The following is a 22942-nucleotide window of genomic DNA, read 5'->3' as shown; positions in this document are numbered from 1 at the left end:
AGCGGCACGAAACAAGGGGGGAGTGGCCTCAAACTATAGTAATTAACCACCTCAGACCAGTGATGGCGAACCTTTTCGAGACCGAGTGCCCAAACTGCAACCCAAAACCCACTTATTTATCGCAAAGTGCCAATACGGCAATTTAACCTAAATACTGAGGTTTTAGTTTAGAAAAAACGGTGGGCTCCGAGGCGTGCGTTACTCGGGAGTAAGCTTGGTGGTAGTCGGTGGCTTTGCTTTGAAGCAACTGTGCAACGCTTCAAATGGGTGAATCATGACCCTAGGAGGGTTTTGAAGCAAGCCCCATTGCCAGCAATCGAGCTTACTCCCAGGTAAAGGATTGTGCTTTAGTTCTTCGCATGAAAATCAGTGGTGTTTAACAGCGCTTAACAGGGTAACCTACACTGCTTCCCCAAAACTAGATTTTAGGTTTAATGCTAATTATCGAGCCCAGCGGCCCAGGCCAGCCTAGATGTGTCGGGGGGGGGACAGTTTCCCCCCACATGATGAGCTCTGTTTGCACGTGCCCACAGAGAGGGCTCTGAGTGCCACCTCTGGCACCCATGCCATAGGTTCGCCACCACTGCCCCAGACCAAAGTCAAACAACTTCAGTTAACAGCCCAGATAAAAAGCTGGGCTGGCGTGCCCTGGTGCGGGGCTATCCGCTGCCTCTGAGTCCTGTCGCCACCGTGGCTCAAAACAGTGGCAGGTGAGAAAATAACACTTTTTAAAAAAAAATAAGGAAAGAAAATAAGGATGAATTTCATACAGGAAGTGACAAAGTGTAGCTCTAGGAATTAGCAGAAACTTTAGTTACGAATAGAGTTTCTGGTGATTCCCAGAAGAGTCTCTCTTGTCAGTTCTTTGTGCCTCTCATATAACCTCCGTTTGCCAGGAGATTCCTTCTCTCAGCGGCAGGCCACGAGACACGGGAGAAGGCGGTCTGCGCCTGGAGATCTCCCAGAACTGCCAAGTGATCTCCACGCTGCAGAGATCAGTTCCTCTGGAGAAAATGACTGACTTGGAAGGTGGAGTCAGTGGCATAAGAACTTGCGGAGATCCCTCACCTCTCCAAACACAGCCCCCCCCCCCCGGAAATTCTGGACAGCGTCAGCACCCCTGGTAGGAAGTGGGCAGTCTTGTCCAGTGAGATGAGGCTAGTTAACACTCCTGCCAACACAACGACAGCTTAGTGGTAAGTTTTATAGGATCGTAGAACCACAGAGTCGGAAGAGGCCCCAAGGGCCATCCAGTCCAACCCCCTGCCAGGCAGGAACACACAATCGAAGCACTCCTGACAGATGGCCATCCAGCCTCTCTTTAAAAACCTCCAAAGAAGGAAACTTCAGCACTCTCCGAGGTAGTGCATTCCACTGTTGAACAGCCCTGACCTTCAGGAAGTTCTTCGTGTGTTTCGGTGGAATCTCTTTTCCTGCAGCTTGTATCGATTACTTCCTGTCTGAGTCTCCGGATCAGCAGAAAACAAGCTTGCTCTCTCTCCAACATAACTTCAAATATCCCTTCAAATATTTAAACATAGTTCTCATGTCACTCCTACACCTTCTCTTCACTTGACTAAACACGCCCAGTCTCTCCTCATAGGGCCTGGACTCCAGACCTTTTACCATTTTGGTCGCCCTCCTCTGGACCCATTCCAGCTTGTCAATATCCTTCTTGAATTGTGGTGCCCAGAACTGGACCCAGAATTTCAGGTGAAGTCTGATCAATGCAGAATAGAGTGGTACTATTATGTCTCTTGATCTAGATACTATACACCTAGTGATGCAGCCCAGAATCACATTGGCCTTCTCGGCTGCCGTATCACACTGCAGACTCATGTTCAGTTTGCGGTCTACCTTGTAGTACTGGAACTGTTTTAATGCTTTAACCTTGGGTGTAAGTCGCCTGGAGCCCGGCTTAGGCTGCGAGGGGAAGGTATAAACATAAACAAACAAACATACACAGACATGGCATGAAGCCAATTTGACAGGACACCTCCCCCCCTTTGGAGGCGGTTGCTGGTTGGTTGCAGCAGAGCAGGTTAAAACTGATGGTGCCCCCTTTCCCTGGCCCTTTACACCTGGGCCATTTGTCATTCAACGGGACTCGCCATTCCTCCCTCCTGGGGAGAGGACTTTGAATATGGAGTTGCTGGATGCCATTCATATTTATGCTAGTATTTATTGCATTGTATTTATTAGATTTAGCTTTTATTGTTTTATCGCTGCTTTTAAAGGTTTTAGCCATCCTATGTTATATTATGTTTATTTGTTGTACACCGCCCGGAGCCCCTTGGGGATAGGGCGGTATAAAAGTCTAATAAATAGATAGATAGATAGATAGATAGATAGATAGATAGATAGATAGATAGATAGATAGATAGATAGATAGATAGATAGATAGATAGATAGATAGATAGATAGATAGATAGATAGATAGATAGATAGATAGATAGATAGATAGATAGATAGATAGATAGATAGATAGATAGATAGATAAACAAACTAATTTCTTTCTCATCCCTAATTCCACACCCTGCTTTGAAAAGGAAGGGAGGGTCAGCTTTGCCAGGAAACAGCTGGTGATTAATACTGCCCAATCTTTAAACAGCCTGCCCAACCTGAGGGACCACATCGCCTCGGACAGCTACCTTAGTCCAATCCAAAAGCAGACTTGCTTTAAATTGAGAATTATCTGAAGACAAGTCCTGCGGTCCTAGCATACAGTCGCCAACTTGGCTTGAGAAATTCCTGGAGGGGTGTGTGGGGGGGGGAGGCTAGGGAGGGTGGAATTTAGTCCGGAACTCCTTGGACGTGTGATGCCAGAGACATTTCCTCTAAGGGAGCCGGCTTTTGTCTTCAGAAGAGAAAGAGAGCACATCTGGAATCGACTGGCCTTGGTCTGATCCAGAAAAGCTATTCTTACATTCTTCTGAAAGCTCATCCTCGAATTGGCTGCCGTTTATCGCCATCAGGCCAGTTTCTTGACCAGTTAATTGACTGGACTGATTTTATTGTTCTGAAAACATTTCGGGAGAAGAGTTCCCAGGTCTCTCCCAGCTGCCCGTGAGAGATCTTGGAAACTGGTGATGATCTTGCTTCCGTGCCTGATGCCAGAGCGCCTGCATCGCACTTGTGGGGTGGGGGGATGCTCTAGCGCTCACCCTCAACCCCTGTCATTTTCACAGAGTTTCGGGGACAGTGATGGAGCATCCGCCCTCCGCCCTGTGATGCTAGCACCCTCCTATTCCATAATCTCTCTCCCCTCTCTTTTGGCCCTCCTTGTTCCTCCGGCCGACTAACTGAGTGTTGATGGGCGGTGGTGGTTTATTAAGCAAGCCTTTATTGGCATAGACAACAGTACAACAATAATAAAAAACGGATTAAAAAGCATATACAATACAGGAAATAAATGTTAGGTCGAAGGAAATCTACTGGCGTTTAGTAATTTCCAGGAGAAAGTCTGCCACTATCATACAGAGAGAAGGATCAGGATTGTCCAACAAGCAGTGTAATCTAATTAAATCGGGGAGATGGGGTAAATGTCAAGGAGTAAGATTCACAAACTTGGATCTGCTTTCCTTGAATCTGAGACAGTGTAGTAATTGGGGGGCCAGAGATTCAACTGAGCCATCGTTACACGGGCACAATCTTTTAGCCTTTTCTTGCTTATTAAATCTGCCATGTAACAAGGCAGAAGGCATAACATTAAACCTGGCGAGCATTATGGCTCTCCTTTGAGCAGGGTTTATTAAGCAATACAGGTAGTGTGCCAAGTGGCCCCATTCAAATGGGAGATAAAAAATACAGGGGGGGGGGAGCACATTTTCTTGTCTGTGGTGATTAGGGGATGGGCGGTGGTGATTTCCCGCTATTACCAAGAATCTGGGAACCCTATTTATGAGGAATACTCTTTCAAAATCAGTCGTATGAATTTAAGAAAACACAAACAAGCGGAGTGGACACTCACCCTCTGGGGGTCATGCAGTCCGATCCAGACATGCTGGCAGCCTTGCAGAAAGGCCTTGATGTGTCTGGCCAACACAGCTCCTTCGGCTTTGCTAGAAATAGAAGCGAGGTGCCCGTTGGTGCCTTGGCTCTGGCAGTCAATCTGGGGGAGGGAGAAGAAGGGTCAGGTGGGGGGGAGGCAGAGGTGGGATCCAGCAGGTTCTCACAGGTTCCCAAGAGTAGGTTACTAATTATTTGTGTGTGCTGAGAGGGGGTTACTAATTGGTGATTTTGCCACGTGATTTTTGCCTTAGTTACGCCCCTCCTCTCAGCAGTAGCCAGAGAACTTTGAAGCAGTCTAGCAGGAGGTGCACTGCTGCAAGGCAGGTGGCAAGCTCCGCAGCCTGGCATTCAAGCTTCTCTGTCCAAGGATCCGGGCGCTAGCAGTTGGCGGCCCTTGCCACAGCCCCGGCCCAGGAATGCCCCGGCCACTGAATGTCTGGCCACGCCTCCCTGGCCGTGTCTCCCCGCCTAGGCCTGGCATTACGCCTACGCCTACAGTTTGAATCCCACCACCAAGGGAACCTGTTACTAAAATTTTTGGATCCCACCACTGGGGGGAGGCATTTTATGGCCATCAGGTGCCAAGCTACTGTCAAATTACTTAATTTCCACTACCAATTTCTTTTGTGGAGGAAATGATAGAAATCTGACTGAAGAGCGGGCAGCATGCAAAACCAGCAGGAGGTCATTTTTAATCTTCCTGTACATACCATTGCAGAACTGAAAACCTGTTCTTCTTCCAAAATAAATAAAGCAGAATTCTCTTCAAGGCAATCTGGTAATATGAAGGTGCCTGTAGTTCAAATTCATCAAGGAATTAAATAATGCCTGTCTTTTCTGGTCTCAAACAGAAACTTGATTCCTTAACTGGCTGTAATCTCTAATAACCCGAGTAGAAACCCGTTTACTACATGTTTTGCTCTCTGGTCTCTGCTCTTTACAGGCTCCTTTACAGCAGCCACCATATAGCTGCCCCTTACATCTCAGCTCCAAAGGTGTCCAACCAGTGGTACAGCTCCAAAGTTGTTCAACATGTGAAAAATTTTGGGGACCCTTGGTTATAAACATTATTATCTGGAATTCATACACACTCAAATAAATACCAGTATCTGACTCTGGTCCTTCCGTGTTCTGATCATAACATCTCAAAAAATTGTATTATTGAACTAGGAAAGGTACAGAAAACGATCAAAAGATTGAAGCATTTTCTCGAGAAGAGGCTGGGGAGGGCAGAAAGGGGCGTGGCTCAGTGGTACAGTCTCTTCTTGGCATGCAGAAGATACCAGGTTCAATTCCCAGTGTGGCCAGTTAAAACTACCAGGCAGCAGGTTATGGGAAATCTCTTTCTCTGCCTTGGAGAGATGCTACCAAGTCTGAGCAGATGACACCGACCTTGATGAACCGACTGGGTCCAATTCAGGAAACTGGGCACAGCAACAACACACGTTCACGTATTCAAGGCAAAAGGCTAAAGGGTTTGGAGGTTTTCATTTGATAAAAGTAATGACGCAGGGAAGTATGGCAGAGGTTAATAAAATTAGGCGGAGAAAGTAGGCAGAGGGGACAGTCGAAGAATCGAATAATAACTCCAAAAAAGAAAACTCAATTGAACTGACCAGTACCCAATTCAGAATGCACCAAAATAATTATTTTGACACATATAACGTAGAACGAATTTATGGAATTTATTTTCGACACAAGTCAACGGTGGCCCCTCCCATGGGTGAATTAAAAAGGGCATTCGGAACAAAAAAAAACCCTGATAAGGTGGAGCTACCAAGCTTTGAGCTCTGATCATTATATAGAAACTCCATGTTTAGAGACAGTGGGTCTCTGATGAATGCTGGTTGCCAGGCAGGGTAGCTAACACAGGTTGCTGACTCGGTGGGATGGGCAGAGAGGGCCAAGAAGCCTCTTCTTCACCTCTGCTTAAGCTCGTCCCAGGTCCATTTTGTCTTGAAAAGTCCATAGCAGTGGCCTGCGTAGGACATCCATCCTCCAGGGCAAGACATTGCTTCCACACCTGCTCAAGGAAAAGGGCAAAAAAATAGGGGGTGGGGGGTTAGGGTTAGGGTATGTATGAAATGACTGTGACTCTGCAGAAAGGGATGGGATGTGAGGCAGTAGGGAGGAGAAGGGATCTTTACTTCCAGGACATTGGCAAAGAATCCCCATTTTCGGAGTACTCAGTGGTTTCTCCTCCAGAACCAGAACATCATTTCATTGGTTGTGTCTAGAGCAGGGCAGGGCTTCCCAACATGGTACCAATGGGCACCATCTCACCCACCAGTTCTTGTCTTGGAACCTACTGGGTGGTTTTTAGAAGGTGGGTGGGCCTGTTGCCCAGCAGGGCTTCTGATTGGCCTCTGAAGAGCCAATCGGCTATGAAGATTCAAATACTGTTGTTTGAGTGGAGAATGTGCGCCGACCACCCCATTCCAGAATTGCAAAGGTGCCCAAAGGCTAAGAGGTTCCAGGGATTCCTGGTTTGGAGGTCTGTCTTTGAAGCTGCTCCCCTTTATCGCCTGCATCCATCGGAAAGGAATCCTATATCAGATGTGTTTTTCTGGAACCCTCCTGTGAGTGAGAGTTCCTACAAACCTGCTTATGAGACTGTCCCTGAGAAGGAAGGAAGGATTCTGCCATAGAGCCAAAGTTCTGGTCTCTGGGAATGACTAGACAAAAGCCATATTGCTAACAAAACAGGCAAAAACGCTAAGTGAATTTGCTACAGGGTTGAATCTGGGGGGTTCTCGCAGAAACTTAACTCTGGGCATGGACCAGCCAATTCAGTGAAGCCACAGCCAGAAGGCCAAGGTGACTCCAGGAGAGGGGCCCATCTTCTTCTTCCAGTCCCAAGCTAAGAAAGCAAGAGCAGGGATGAAAAGGGAGGAGGCCTAGAGACTCAGGTGGCAGCTGGACCAATGGGACTCTGCCGCCAATCACGGTGCCCAACCCAAGGCAGGCAAACAGGGCCTTCTACCTTGGCACGGAAGACAGCATTGCAAACACGGCTCCTGTAATGATAACCTAACAGAAGAAGATATTTTATATCCTACTGGAGTCTCTGCCTTCCAAGCTCCTTTTTTTTCCCTTCCTCTCTCTCGGGTGGGGTCTGAGAGAGAGAGTTCGAGAGGACTGCACTGGGCTCCAAGGTCACCCAGCTGGTTTCACAGTGAGTAGAAGAAGAAGAAGAAGAAGAAGAAGAAGAAGAAGAAGAAGAAGAAGAAGAAGAAGAAGAAGAAGAAGAAGAAGAAGAAGAGGAGGAGGAGGAGGAGGAGGAGGAGGAGGAGGAGGAGGAGGAGGAGGAGGAGTTTGGATTTATACCCTGCCATTCCCTCCTGTAAAGAACCTCTCAGCACCAGCCTGACTAGTAGTAGAGAAAGAAATCCCAGTTTTCAGTTCTGGTCCAGTGCAGCACCAAGGAATTAGGATTACTAAAATGAAAAGTTAATTTGGGCGTACTGGGGGTGCCCTCCCCCCCATCCCACTGTGTCCGGATTCTCTATCTTGGATGCCTCATGGTGGCCACTAATCTAGAGGCTCACAGCAACCGGCAGTAGGAGTCCACTTGCTAGTGGGAAATCTCCAGTGCTGAACTCCAGCTAAAGGAAACACCGCCTCTTGAGCACCAAGCAGAAGAAGGAGCAACGGCTGGTCCTCACCTGGTTCTCTATCCTCCCGTTAACCTGTCGAAGTTGACAATTCGTCAGCTCAACCTGTGCAAATGACGACATTTGTTGGGGCTTTTTATAGGCTGTAGTATTTGTGGGTGGGCCAATTTCTTTGGAAAATTTATGCAGCAAACTCTGAGATCTGGCTCTATCTTTGGAGGAAGTATTTGTATATGGCTACACTGATAAAAATAGTTTATCTTGAGAAAACACATAGTGTTTCTAGAGAATTGTGTATCAGAGGTGGGTGTGTGTGTTGAAAGTGGGGGGGGAAGGGGGAGATTGAGTCATAAGTACCGGGCACCAAAGCATCAGATGCCACCAGTCACACAGCGGAAGACACTGGGAGCCATTGGAACCAGCCAGATCAAGGGAGGGGTGGGGCTGAACGGAGAGTGGGCAACAATGGGTTTCCGTGGCCTATAACACTCCCCCCCCTAGATTGATGGGGAGGCAGTTGGGCCAACAGTGGGGCCTCCCCATTGGACAGTCACTTAATAAGAACATAAGAACATAATCAGCCCCCTCTGGGAGTTTGGGAGCTCTGACCAGGGCTGTTCTGACAAGAAGGGGCCATTTCATTCTCTCTCATGATGGTGGCCCATGGGTTGAACCACAGATTTTGCTGGCACAGCTTTGCAGTGGGGAAAAGGGGGCGATCCCACGTCCAGGCCAGGAGCAGGAATTTGCTCCTGAGAGACTCTGGCCCACTGCGGCCACTGCAGAGATGCGGCACTGCTGCACAGCTGCTGTACGGCAACATGGCTGGCCCTTGTCCTGCATTGTTGCCTCTCATGCCAGCATTAGGGCTACTCACACTGGTGTTTCGGACATGCCACACCCTGTGACTTTCCCTCTCCCCTTTCAGGATGGCATCCTAACCTCTTCACTATCAGCCTCTACATCCCAAGTCAAGAAGGAAGCTCCCTTTATACTTTGCAGGTTATTTGTGGGTCCGGTATACTTCATTGGACCTTTTAAGCAATATTGTCCCTTGTGACAGGCAGCAGTTCTCCAGGATCACAAGTTATATCTGATGAAGTGACCTCTGACGCTTGAAAGCTTAAACCCTGGACGTCCTGTTGGTCTGTAAAGTACAAGTGGAGAGCCATCGTGGTGTAGATTTAAGAGCAGTGGATTCTAATCTGGAGAACTGGGTTTGCTTCCCCTCTCCTCTTCTTGATCAGTGGCCTGTTATCTAGAAAACTGGGTTCAATTCCTTGCTTCTTGGCTTGACAGTGGACTCTTATCTAGAGAACCGGGTTTGCTTCCCCTCTCCTACACTTGGCAAGCAGAGTCTTATCTGGAGACCTGGGTTTGATTCCCCTCTCCTACACTTGGCAAGCAGAGTCTTATTGGGAGAACTGGGTTTGCTTCCACTCTCCTCTACTTGCCCAGTGGACTGTTCTCTGGAGAATTGAGTTTGCTTCTTTTCTTCTCCATTTGACCAGTGGACCCTTATCTAGAGAACCGGGTTTGATTCCCCTCTCCTCCACTTTACAAAAAGGCTCTTATCTGGAGAACCAAATTCAATTCTCCATTCCTCCACTCAAAGCCTCCTTGGGTCAGTCACAGTTCTCTCAGGACTCTCTCAGCCCCACCAAACTCGCAGGGTGACTTTTGTGGGGAAGGGGTTTGTAAGTTTCTTTGAGACTCCTGACAGTTGAGAAAAGCCGGGTATAAATCAAACCACTCCTCCTCTTCTTGAAAGTAGCTGTTCTACAGAAGACCAACATGGCGGCCCTCTGAAAAAGGGTCTCAAGGTTTTCCTGTGAGATATTGATTGATTGGAGAAACCCCCTATAATGGATCTGGGAACACTTGCCCGCTCAGCTCATTTCCCATTGGCCAGTGGTAATCAGTTGGCCAATTAAGTGACAGGCTGACAATAGGCAACCTTTTGATGTTGACTCACCTGAAAGAGCTTTTATCTATTTAAAATATTGATATGCTACGCTTCTGATGCCTTTTCCTGGAAGCTTTGCCGCCTCCCAGATGTTTTGAGATGGAGATGGGGGCGGGGTTAGAAGCCCAGATGGTTTCCCTTCTTCCCACCGCAAGCTGTGAAGTTGAGCTGCAGAGACATGGAGAGAAAGGACCCCTTTTCCTGGCCCTTTTGCTGTGGGAAGCACAGGAGCACGGCCTCTTTCTCGGCTAATCTTGGGGGAGAGGTGGGGATCTCTTTCTCCTCTCTCTGTTTCAGCTTCACAGTACAGGTGTCTTCCTGCAGATCACAGCATGACTCCCAACCATGGAGTTGGCTTCTAAACAAAAGGTCGCTCCAAATTGTTCAGCAGGTGTTAAGCTACATGATGCAGTCTGCTTGCGAGGATCCAGCAAGGTAGCCTGGACTCCCGAACAGGTTCTCTGAGGAATTCCTGGCATCCCTACTACAGCTTGAACCTGAGGGTTTGGACATGCTGGACGTAAGCCCTGCCAGAGAGAGACAGCCCTGCCTCAATGTGGGATTCATCTCCACTGCATTCAGGGTCCCAACATGAGGGTTTGGTGTAGCACAGACTAAGTAGAAGTACTCCAAAGAGCTCAGTCCTCAGCTGGGCTCAGCTCTCCCTGGAGCTGAGTTAGAAGCCCTAACTGCTGAGTTAGAAGTCCTAACATGGAGCAGCAGTGGCGTAGTGCTAAGAGGCTAAGAGCAGGTGCACTCTGATCTGGAGGAACCGGGTTTGATTCCCCGCTCCGCCACTTTAGCTGTGGAGGCTTATCTGGGGAACTAGATTAGCCTGTGCACTCCCACACACGCCAGCTGGGTGACCTTGGGCTAGTCACAGTTCTTTGGAGCTCTCTCAGCCCCACCTACCTCACAGGGTGTTTGTTGTGAAGGGGAAGGGCAAGGAGATTGTCAGCCCCTTTGAGTCTCCTGCAGGAGAGAAAGGGGGAATATAAATCCAAAGAAGAAGAAGAAGAAGAAGAAGAAGCAGAAGCAGAAGCAGAAGCAGAAGCAGAAGCAGAAGAAGAAGAAGCAGAAGAAGAAGAAGCAGCAAAGAAAAAGAAAAAGAAAAAGAAAAAGAAAAAGAGGAGGAGGAGGAGGAGGAGGAGGAGGAGTTTGGATTTATATCCCCCCTTTCTCTCCTGCAGGAGACTCAAAGGGGCTGACAATCTCCTTGCCTTTCCCCCCTCACAACAAACACCCTGTAAGGTAGGTGGGGCCGAGAGAGCTCCGAGAAGCTGGGACTCGCCCAAGGTCACCCAGCTGGCGTGTGTGGGAGTGCACAGGCTAATCTGAATTCCCCAGATAAGCCTCCACAGCTCAGGCGGCACAGCGGGGAGTCAAACCCGGTTCCTCCAGATCAGATACACGAGCTCTTAACCTCCTACACCACTGCTGCTCTTAAGCCCTTAACAACTTGTTTAAGGTAACTGCAGTGTTGTTGGGAACGAGTGGGAAAGGAGTTGTTTATTTTCGCTATATTGTAAATGTTAGAATTTATTGTTTCAGGGGGTTTTGTGTATGTAATTGGTGAGAGTTCTTTTGGGGACCTTCATCATCTTGGATCCAGTTCACCAAGCCTCTGGAGTCTTCATGAGCCAATCACCAGCAGGAAGAAATGGACTTGGCATGATCAGACTGTAATTAGAAGGTTCTAGGAATGAAACTTAAACAGGAAATTGGAGTTATGTTAAACGTTAATGTTTGATAAGTGTCACATGTTAAAGAAAGTAAACCATTTTGTTTAAAATTTAGTTGTTGCAAACTCCTTCCAAGTTCTGCCCCTCAGAACCCACAAGTTGAGGTTACACTAGTGTGACCAGACGTCCCGCTTTTGGCGGGACAGTCCGACTTTTAACCAATTTGTCCCGCGTCCTGCGGGGGTTTTTTAAATGTCCCAATTTTTGGAAGGCCTGCTGCACTGCCTTCTGGGGCGCTCCCCTTTCCCCACCCTGTAACAATTGCGCTGAAGTGAAAGTATCCCTCCATCACCCAGATGCCATCTATGTCAATATAAATCATTACAAAACCATAAAGTTAGGAATGCCCCTTAATCCCCAGGCGCAATTCCTGACAGACAGACAGACAGGTACAGACAGACTGCACAGACACCCACTCTGAGCTCTTGTATAGAGAAGAGTTTGCTGTTCTTGTATTAAGTGTAACTTCATTAATTATCCAGTAAAGTCCTGCAAAACAACTCACCTGCAACTCTGCCATATTATTTACCCCAATCATTCATTGCAATACAACAATTTGCCGATTATTTGATATTGGTTTTAGAAAATCTGTTATAGGGGGTGGAATTTTTAATGGATAAACGTATTACCAAGGAAACTATTTTTGTTTCAAACGGTACTGCTGTTATCTACTCACATTTATTTTAAAGCAGAGGAATCTTTTCAAACCTTTTTTGGCAAGAAAAAAAACTCTGGCTCATTCCGCACGTGCAGAATAATGCGCTTTCAAACTGCTTTCAGTGCTCTTTGAAGCTGTGCGGAATAGCAAAATCCACTTGAAGAAGAGAAGAAGAAGAGTTTGGATTTATATCCCCCCTTTCTCTCCTGCAGGGGCTGACAATCACCTTTCCCTTCCCCCCTCACAACAAACACCCTGTGAGGTGGGTGGGGCTGAGAGAGCTCCGAGAAGCTGTGACTAGCCCAAGGTCCCCCAGCTGGCGTGTGTGGGAGTGCACAGGCTAATCTGAATTACCCAGAAGCCTCCACAGCTCAGGCGGCAGAGCTGGGAATCAAACCCGGTTCCTCCAGATGATATACACGAGCTCTTAACCTCCTACGCCACTGCTGCCACTTGCAAACAGTAGTGAAAGTAGTTTGAAAACGCATTATTTTGCATGTGCGGAAGGGGCCTCTGAGTTAAATGCAAAATCTTAAAAGATGCAAAGGTGATAGGAGATTTCCAATTATATTTCACCTCATGCTGTGTAGTGCGGATGAAAGAATGAAGTATGCAAAGAAAGAGTGGGCTGCCGGGGCTGGAGAGACATGATTTGGGATTCGGATGGCATGCCTATTTATGGTATGATAAAGTCAAGGTAAATAAGGGTTTTAATCATTGGCTGTTGTAGGTTTTCTGTGGTTGTGGTTGCCGTTCCCTGGACTGTTTCATAACAAGACTTTGTATTCAGTTGGTTTCTTGATTATGAAACAGCATCAGGAATAAGCATTCAGACTTCTCCTGCCGGAACTAAGCATAACCAGCAATGGGGCCACTTATTATACCCCACGTCATACCACTCCTTCCCTACCTACCAGTTCCCAAAGGGGGAATGGCATCCCTCCAATCCCGTGGTCCAGAGATGAAGAAGCCCTCCCCCCGGGGGTCAAAACACACTACTGACAGAACTACAAGCGCAGGTATCTAATGAGCTGATAAGGCATGGCCTGAGAAGCAGAGCGGAAAAACATAAGCATAGCAGGGTGTGGGAATGACAAGAGAAGGGTTTCCATATCCAGGCAGGAGACCGGAGACGTAGTAGGATCAAACGAGCTGATCTGGACAGTGGTCTAGTAGTTTTCGCTCCTAACATTTCACCCACATCTATCTGCAACGCGGGGTCCTTATGCTTGCGAGGCTAAAGAGGTGGGATTTTCCATATTTGGGGGGGGGGGGAAGCTGCATGAAGTTCACCTCAGAAGAGAAGAAGAAGAAGAAGAGTTTGGATTTATATCCCCCCTTTCTCTCCTGCAGGAGACTCAAAGGGGCTTACAATCTCCTTGCCCTTCCCCCCTCACAACAAATACCCTGTGAGGTAGGTGGGGCTGAGAGAGCTCAGAAGAACTGTGACTAGCCCAAGGTCACCCAGCTGGCGTGTGTGGGAGTGTACAGGCTAATCTGAATTTGAGAGTTTGGAGAGGAGGCGGCTGAGGGGGGATATGATTGAAGTCTACAAAATTATGCATGGGGTAGAAAATGTTGACAGAGAGACATTTTTCTCTCTTTCTCACAATACTAGAACCAGGGGACATTCATTGAAAATGCTGGGGGGAAGAATTAGGACTAATAAAAGGAAACACTTCTTCACGCAACGTGTGATTGGTGTTTGGAATATGCTGCCACAGGAGGTGGTGATGGCCACTAACCTGGATAGCTTTAAAAGGGGCTTGGACAGATTTATGGAGGAGAAGTTGATTTATGGCTACCAATCTTGATCCTCCTTGATCTGAGATTGCAAATGCCTTAGCAGACCAGGTGATCGGGAGCAACAGCCGCAGAAGGCCATTGCTTTCACCTCCTGCATGTGAGCTCCCAAAGGCACCTGGTGGGCCACTGCGAGTAGCAGAGAGCTGGACTAGATGGACTTTGGTCTGATCCAGCTGGCTTGTTCTTATGTTCTTCTTATGTTCTTATGAATTCCCCAGATAAGCCTCCACAGCTCAGGCGGCAGAAGGACTCCAAATTTGCTATAAACCTAAATGTCAATATTCTAGATATGAGAATGTCTTATACTGATTGCTGGAAGGGAGGATTGTGTTCATATTAGTTTGGCTATCAGCCTATACTTGGGTTTTTGTAGTTGTTGTTGTGAATGATTGCAATGGGTGTTGAAGGGCCTGAAGGCAGCTGCAAGTCGGTCACCTCAGAAGGTCTTCAACCTTGTTACAAAACTACATATTGATATTCTAGGGCTACACGGGAACTCCTGAACAGAAAGAACAGACAACTCTCCAAGTCAGAGCAGAGACGCAATCTCATTCATCTTTAACGATGGGCAGGACAGAACTCTGAAAAGTGTGACCCCTGCTGGCCTAAACTATTATATGTGTCAATTATTATTTCACATATTTGATTATTGTATGACTGGTCTGAACTGTTATACAAGTTAACCATTGTTTTACATATTTGATTGTTGTTCTATGTTATTTCCTACAAAAAAGTTGTGATTTTTTTACAGTGTTTCCACAAATATTAAGTCATAGAATGATAGAGTTGGAAGAGACCCCAAGAAGGGCCATCAAGTCCAAGCCCCTGCCATGCAGGAACACACCATCAAAGCACTCCGGACAGATGGCCATCCAGCCTCTAAAAACCTCCAAAGAAGGAGACTCCACCACTCGCTGAGGTAGTGCATTCCACTGTCGAACAGCCCTGACAGTCAGGAGGTTTTTCCTGATGTTTAGGTGGAATCTCTTTCCCTTCACCTTGAATCCATTACTCTGTGTCCTAGTCTCTGGAGCAGCAGAAAACAAGCTGGCTCCCTCACCAACATGACATCCCTTCAGATATCTAAACACGGCTATCATGTCACCCCTTAACCTCCTCTTCACCAAACTAAACATCCCCAGTTCCCTAAGCCTCTCCTCGTAGGGCGTGGATTCCAGACCTTTTATCATTTTGGTTGCCCTCCTCTGGACCTGTTCCAGCTTGTCAATATCCTTTTTGAATTGTGTTGTCTTACAGCAATAGAGGCAGCATGTTGTTTCGTGGACTGAGAGAAGCGCGGGCAACTCTGCCGTAGTGCTTCCCTTCCAGCCTTTTTATTGACAGTTACAGGTGGAAAATCAAACACGGCATAGGTGGGGGGGAAGCACAACACAATGGACGGGGCAAAGAGCATGGGTTAGAGCAGAGGATTTGGTATCTTGCACGTACACATTGGAGCCAGGAGGTCTTGCAACCTCAGCAGTTTCTCCGAAACTACACTTTGGAAGGAGAGGTCAGTCGAGGGAGTGTGAGAGACCCTTTTCCGGCGGTGTGCCACCGTACTCGAGCGTTTCCCAGGCACACAGGCCCTCCAACATCTCCTCTTTTTCTTTAATTTTTAATGGGGTGCGCTGTTTGCCTTGGGTTCTCCTAACTTGCGGAGGTGGCCTCAGCGCTTTGGATCTGGTCCAATTGTTTGTACAAAACAAATGCATTTTTCTTATGTAGGGGAAAAGCAGGGCGTTTCTGCCAACAGTTACTTAACAATCCTAACACACATTGAAATAAACAGCTACCTAAGAAAACACATGCAAGCAAACTAATCAATGTTTGAATTATAGTACCACTAGGTGAGAATTGTCAGAAAGATTGAAACAGCTTTGTGTTGTAAGTTGCCAGGCCTGGGAGGCCTACGAGGGAAAGGGCAAGGGAAACATTGGTTTGGATAAAAGCTTAATATCACTTCGACATGATGAATCAAGAGGGATGACAGTGCAATGGGCGTGGCTGTGACCAGAGTGAGCAGGGTGTGGCAATTGAGGCAAAATTACAGTTAAACGACTAAGACAACACACAGTCCCCGCAGTCAAGTTTGCGGGGATATAAATGAAAGTTCTTTGACCACAAGTCCAAAACCAACCAGGGGGGAGCAATATGTGTGCATTAACATAAGAAATGTCCTCTATATGGGAGCAGTTCCATTGGGCTGGTTCCGTGAGTGGGCCAGGGCCAGGAGCATAAATGTGGGCACAAGTAAGTTCTTATGATTAACAACATTCGTATAAAGGAAAGAAAAGGCACCCTTGGGAAGGGCTTTCACGATAGGGCCTCAATCGGGGCTCATGGAATGCTTGATGGTGGAAGCATCCATGAATTGTCCCAGTCCAGAGTCATTTAGAAAGTGTCCGGGGGCTTTGCAAACAGGGAGCAAGCAGGAGCTCAGCAATCTTCCTGCCCCCAGATGTTGACTCAGGCAGAAAGTAGAAACGTTAGCAACTGAAGCTAGTCTCTCCCAAAAGTTCTGGTCTTGTGGCATGTGTGGCAAGGGAGAGCAAATCGCCACAGGCATCAGGAAACAGAGAAAGCACAAAATTGTGACTGTAGAATTTGCATTTATAACCGCAAATATTGCAATGCAGAGGTTTTCTGGGGTGACTGGTTGCCCTTGTTGGTGAAGCAACCTCTGGGGCTGTTGGTCTTGCTTCAGGGTCACCTTTTCCATCTCGGGAATTGGGTTGGCCTCTCCTTGATGCCAGGCCATGGGCGGGACGAACGTGCCAAGCCGGGAGCCACAAAAGACCTGTGGGAAGAACAACAGAGGCACGGCCCTTCCCCCAAGTTATTAGGGGGGCTGGCCCTTGCCAAGTTAAATCTGGTAGTTGATTATAGTAAACCTGAGCTTGCTGGCCGGTGGGCAGAGTGAGTAGATTTAAATTCTGTGAAAAGGACTTTTGCTACCGTGAATGATTCCTTGAATGATTAATGATGGGGGGGGGGGCATCTCCCCGCATCTCCCCTTTCTTTGTTTGTTTATTTGGCTAATGTAATCAAGAGAAAAAAGGGATTAAATGAATTAGACTAAACATAACCACACGATTCAAGCATTTTGATGGGAGGAAAGCAAAATGAAAAATAAAAGGCATTTCACTAACTGAAAATAAGACAAAAACAAATCAAAAACTAATGACAAAATATTTTCAAAACATTGGCATTTTTCTTTAAAGGGTTAAGAAAAAGGAAAGCTTTAAAACTAAGCAAGTAAATGCACAAATTTATACTATAAAGGCAATGAAAATCTCTCCATGAGGGAGGGCACGTTTTCATGGAACAAGGACATAACATGGAGCATATACAGTATAGATCACGTGTGGCATGGTTGCCAGTTAACTGGAGTGGTCTGTATTGTTAAATTTTCCGTTCCTATCACCACTAATCTTTCTTTTCAAGCAAAGTCTTTCAAAGATTCTCATTTCTATGCGTTTTGGATCATGGGTGGCCATCACATAGTCCAAACACACAAAATGTTTTATTCTAACATTCCAAATCAGTACTTTTGTGGAGTTAACAATATGAGCTGCAGTTTCATATGGCTAAGTACACTTTCAGTACAGAATCCACTTTAGTTAATTAATCATTGTCTCAAGTAGACAGACCATGTGGGATGAGTGTAAGAGAGAAGATTTTAAACAACAACAATTGAATGCAAAATATCACAATAACTTTTCCACCTTTTGAGCTGTTTGTTAAGTGGCAGATATATAATACATACAGCATAGACCATGTTTTATTTGACACACCTAAATTAAAGGAAAGAAATTGAGTTAGATTCTCTCCCCCCTCCCCTTTCTGTTCCTGAAAGGGTGGGGCCATCAAACTGGATCATTTGTTTTTTATAAAACACCTAAATAGAGGAAATAAAACATCTGAGTTAAATCCCCCCTCTTATTTCCAAGAGGTGGGCTACCAAGCTGGATCATTTTTGTTTGATACATGCACCTAAATAAAAGGAAAAAGGTTTGAATTAGTTTCTCCACCCCCCCTTTCTGTTTTCCAAGGAGGCAGTGGCTGGCCAAGTGAGTGGCTCTTCTTTGCTTGCTACAGATGGAAAAGGGTTAATCATTCTTAGACTTTTATCTATATAGGATTAGGGGGTGAGCGTTGCAATGTTGACTTTTTCAGAAGTTTCTCTACAACAGTTTCTCTAAGACAGAGAGTTTGTGTGAGATTTCTTAAGAATGGCTGCATTTAAAACTGGAAGCTCTACGGTTGAGCTGAAATCTGAGATTCCAGATTTTAAAAGGTACAAACATATTTCCTAGTTCTCTTGATATTCTTTAGCTGCAATAAAAATTATTAAGATGTTTTTTCTTGCCAAAAATTCTAGAATTTTGTCAGACAGTCTTTGTTCTTTGGGAGCTAAATGTACAGTTACATTGTCTAAAAACACTGAATTTAAGTTCCTTTTTCTGGTGTCTTGGAACAGCTATCCAATTTTGTTCTGCCAATGAAACTTGCTTTGCAGGGGCATTTGCTAATTGTTTTCTATCTGGAGCCCTGAATTTAGAACTTTGCACATTCTCAGAGGCTACGATTTCCTTTGGTCTTTGCTTTGGGGAAACTGAAGCATCGATCATCCTCTCATCTCCTTGAGAAGGAGGAGGACTTGGGAGTGGCTCAGCTTTACTTTTCTGCTTAAGTCTGGGATTTCCGAGTTGTCTTTGAGACAGGCTTGTAATTTTTCTCTAAATTCCTGATTGCTTTTTTGTTGAACTATAACTGAATTTTGTTTCTTGATGGGGTTTTAAAATTCCTTAATTTTGTTTTGCCTACTTTTAGTGGGATGTTTTAGAGAAGGAAAGTTTGAATTTAGGGTTGCTGGTTTTTTCTTTTTAGCCTATGGGTTCCATTCGTCTTTATCGCAGGTCTCTGCCAGATCACAGGCACCAATTTACTGTTGGTCTCTGGCTTGTGAACTCCAGGCAATCCTAGCCAAATTTACCTAGATCTTGGGAATGGGTGAGAAGGAGCACAGAATGGGGCTTTTTCTGGACTTTGTTATCTAGGAGAGAAGTCACCAAAATTTCTGTGGGCTGCTTGTCGCATCGGGACATTTCTATGCTTAAGTCTCTCAGCTCAGCCCAAATCATGGACCTTATGGCAGTGTTGGAGCAAGGGCTGTGATCTAACATTTGCTGGAGAGCTGCGAAATTACTCTGTGGCCAAGAGAAATGCTCAATACTGTCTTGGCTTTGCTGAGGGTGGCTGGATCCTGTACCTTGCTTAAAATCCAGTCCGTTTTTTCCTATGTTTCTGCTATCCTGATGTTGCTTCTCAGTGAAGTGTGCCAGGCACAGGGCAAGGAGATCTGCATTTTCTGCACTGAGAGTTTCCTTATCTTGCAGTTCAGCTTTAGGGCATTCTGATGTTTGTAAGGATAGCTCTCCCTCGCTAGGCTCTGCTAGAGCTGGGAGGGGCTGGTCGGATGGAAGAGAAAGAACAGGGGCGCAAGGAGGGTGGATAATGGGCATAGGGCAGATGGGGGGTGACAGCAAGGGCAATTTGTCAGGGGAAGAGGAAACGATGTCCGCCGCTGCTTTAGAGCAATCGTGGACTTGCTGTTCGATTGCGTGCCTGCACTGAAACCATGAGTGCAGGACATGAATCGGAGTGCAGGGTTCTGAGTGAAGTACCAGGCCAATCCTCTGCCAGTTCTCTGGATTGGGCGTCCCCAAATCCAGGTAACAGGGGCATTGCCTGTTTACTTCCTCAACCAACTCCCGCAAATCTCTAGTTGCTACAGGACATTTCGCCTTACGTGTCAGGAATTGTAATTCCTCGACGTGCCTAGCTTCTCCTGAGCTCAGGCATGATCCCATACTCACGTTGATAAGGGGTCCAAGAAGGACGGGGTGCACCAGGGGTCTGTTCCAGACGACGATGAGTTGGGGTGGCGAGTTCCGAGGGCCCCACGTTGGGCGCCACTTGTTGTCTTACAGCAACGGAGGCAGCATGTTGTTTCGTGGACTGAGAGAAGCGCGGGCAACTCTGCCGTAGTGCTTCCCTTCCAGCCTTTTTATTGACAGTTACAGGTGGAAAATCAAACACGGCATAGGTGGGGGGAAGCACAAGACAATGGACGGGGCAAAGAGCATGGGTTAGAGCAGAGGATTTGGTATCTTGCACGTACACATTGGAGCCAGGAGGTCTTGCAACCTCAGCAGTTTCTCCGAAACTACACTTTGGAAGGAGAGGTCAGTCGAGGGAGTGTGAGAGACCCTTTTCCGGCGGTGTGCCACCGTACTCGAGCGTTTCCCAGGCACTCAGGCCCTCCAACAGAATTGCGGTGCCCAGAACTAGACACAGTGTTCCAGGTGAGGTCAAACCAATGCAGGGTCAGCAGGTGCCACGGTGCCCATGGGCACCACAATAAAGAACCCTAGACTAGAACTAGCCAGAATTTTTGTGTTCGTCTTGGCACTACATTGGACAGTAATTATTACAACCATATTCAGTATGCAAATAGCCAAAGACAGAATTTATTGTTGTTATCCAGTTCCACAGTCAAGATTCATAAGCAAGTTAACATATAGGTGATCTACAAAGAGGACAATTCATAACGTAGGGTGCAGATCTGGGTTTTTGGAAGGAAGGGTGGCAGCTGGGAAGGCTCTCTAGTATAACAGGATGAGTTCCTCATAGTTGTTTCTGGAATCTTGCAGAAGGAACCGCCGGCACTAAGGCACAAACTCGCAGACGTATGAGCGCTCACTTCTGCAAATCCCATCGTTCCACTTAAGATAACCTGGGAGAAAAAAAGAAAGAAACAGGCTGTGGAACCTTTCTTTTGCCTGATATTATCAGATCTCAGGAGCTAAGAAGGGTGGGTCCCGGTCAGTATTTGGATGGGAGACCACTAAAGAAGTCCTGGGTCTGTGGTGGCGAACCTTTGGCACTCCAGATGTTATGGACTACAATTCCCATCAGCCCTTCCAGCATGGCCAATTGGAGTGCCGGGGAGGCAGGCAATAGAAAAACCACCTCTGAATATCTCCTGCCTTGAAAACCCGACAGGGTTGCCATAAGTTAGCTGTGACTTGGTGGTGATATGAACATATAGTTTATAATGTTTTAAGCCATATATTTAATCATATAAAGTATATTAGAGGTAATTTATAAAAGATCAGTAAGATGCTGTTAGTTAAGCAAAGAACTGTAATTTTATTAGTAGAGAGGCTTTGCTTGGAAGAAGGGGGGGGGGAGAGATTTCTGCACTTTTCAGTAAAGTCTGATACACATGCTGTGGAATTTGGGTACGGCCTCTCACCAGAAAGATAAAGCATACTGAAAAACACAGATAAGGGCGAAGTACTATAGCAACCGAGATCTCTGAACGGGGCGAGATGACATAGAGAATACACGCCCAATTGTAGAAAGCAAGGTGAGCTTTGGAGAGGAGTGGAGATTCAAATGGCAATGTGTACGTATTCCAAATCTAGCCAATGGTTAGAAGACAAGGAGGGATGTTTGTAAGAGGGTATAAATTATGTTACACAAGCAACAGCCCCTTGAACCTCCTCCCTGTTGCTATCAGAGGAGAGTTCCCTCTTCTGCGCAGAATTGAATGAAAACAATAAATCTCTGAACACTGAAGAAGTTTGTGGATGGTTATTTTTATAACCGGTCAGAGCCTTTGCTCTGTGGACAGGGCCTTGCCCTGTGCCTATCAATGGCGAAAGAAATGCCTGGCAGCTGTGAAAAAGGCAAACTCTATGCTGGGGATCATTAGGAAAGGAGTTGAGAATAAAACTGCAAGGATTGTCATGCCCTTATATAAAGCCGTGGTGCGACCGCACTTGGAGTACTGTGTCCAGTTCTGGTCGCCACATCTCAAAAAGGATATCGAAGAGATAGAAAAAGTGCCGAGAAGGGCAACGAGGATGATTGAGGGACTGGAGCACCTTCCTTATGAGGAGAGGCTGCAGCGTTTGGGACTCTTTAGTTTGGAGAGGAGACGGCTGAGGGGGGATATGATTGAAGTCTATAAAATTATGCATGGGGTAGAAAATGTGGACAGAGAGACATTTTTCTCTCTTTCTCACAATACTAGAACCAGGGGGCATCCATTGAAAATGCTGGGGGGAAGAATTAGGACTAATAAAAGGAAACACTTCTTCATGCAACGTGTGATTGGTGTTTGGAATATGCTGCCACAGGAGGTGGTGATGGCCACTCACCTGGATAGCTTTAAAAAGGGCTTGGACAGATTTATGGAGGAGAAGTCAATCTATGGCTACCAATCTTGATCCTCCTTGATCTCAGATTGCAAATGCCTTAGCAGACCAGGTGCTCAGGAGCAGCAGCAGCCGCAGAAGGCCATTGCTTTCACCTCCTGCAGGTGAGCTCCCAAAGGCACCTGGTGGGCCATTGCGAGTAGCAGAATGCTGGACTAGATGGACTCCGGTCTGATCCAGCTGGCTTGTTCTTATGTTCTTATGTTCTTAAGATGTTTTTTTTGGGGGGGGGAGGATTTGCAGTGTCAAAGGCCAACTCATCCTGCAGTTGCAGAGACTAAATGTGTGCGTCTCCCCTCACAACCACAGCAAATTCTACACAGCTTGCCTTTTGGAGAGGCTAGAAGCAGAGCTGCTTAGGGGAGTAACTGGTGTCCGGGCTCGGCCGCAGCGCCCGGACTTGCCCCACTGAGTCCCGTGCCGGCTGGCCCTGCGGGAGAGGGGAAGGCTGCAGAGGGGCTTCGTGCAGGGAGGGTGAAGGCCTCAGAGGCCTTGTTCAAAGGGGAAGGGAGGGAAAAGAGGAGGTTGAGGCCCAGCAAGGCCACAGCTGAGGCAGCTGCAGAAGATGGGCTGGAGAAGCAGCCGGGACGAGGGAGAGGAATGAGAGGGCGGAAGGGATATAAGGAGATGGGAAAGGGAGAGTCAAGAGCTGCCACAGCAGCAGGGAATGTGGGTGGTGGTGTGAACAGACCAGGGAAAGGGAGAGCTCACTGGTGGGAAGGAGGGAAGAGGACCCAGGAGCCCAGACCCCCTACCAGGACCTAGAGCAGTGGTGGTGAACCTTTGGCACTCCAGATGTTATGGACTACAATTCCCATCAGCCCCTGCCAGGATGGCCAATTGGCCATGCTGGC

At 46.9% G+C, this 22942-nt stretch overlaps 1 protein-coding gene across 5 annotated transcripts in view; it reads right to left on the bottom strand.

Moving 5' to 3' along the window:
- Positions 1-22942, bottom strand: part of LOC125434938 (C-type lectin-like) — a 443381-nt gene that overhangs the window by 219870 nt on the left and 200569 nt on the right. For 2 of the 5 annotated variants that reach the window (XM_048500812.1, XM_048500815.1), the window contains exon 4: positions 3971-4111. The exons of 2 other annotated variants lie outside the window; for them this stretch is intronic. In XM_048500812.1, coding sequence (XP_048356769.1) covers positions 3971-4111 — 141 coding nt within the window. Of the gene's footprint in view, positions 1-3970; positions 4112-20327; positions 20600-22942 lie in introns of those variants that run through there. One more of the 5 variants, XM_048500816.1, reaches the window with a different exon arrangement.

Source organism: Sphaerodactylus townsendi, linkage group LG06 (assembly GCF_021028975.2).
Source record: "Sphaerodactylus townsendi isolate TG3544 linkage group LG06, MPM_Stown_v2.3, whole genome shotgun sequence".
NCBI classification, from domain to species: Eukaryota; Metazoa; Chordata; class Lepidosauria; order Squamata; family Sphaerodactylidae; genus Sphaerodactylus; species Sphaerodactylus townsendi.
This window is presented reverse-complemented; position numbering and strand designations above follow the sequence as displayed.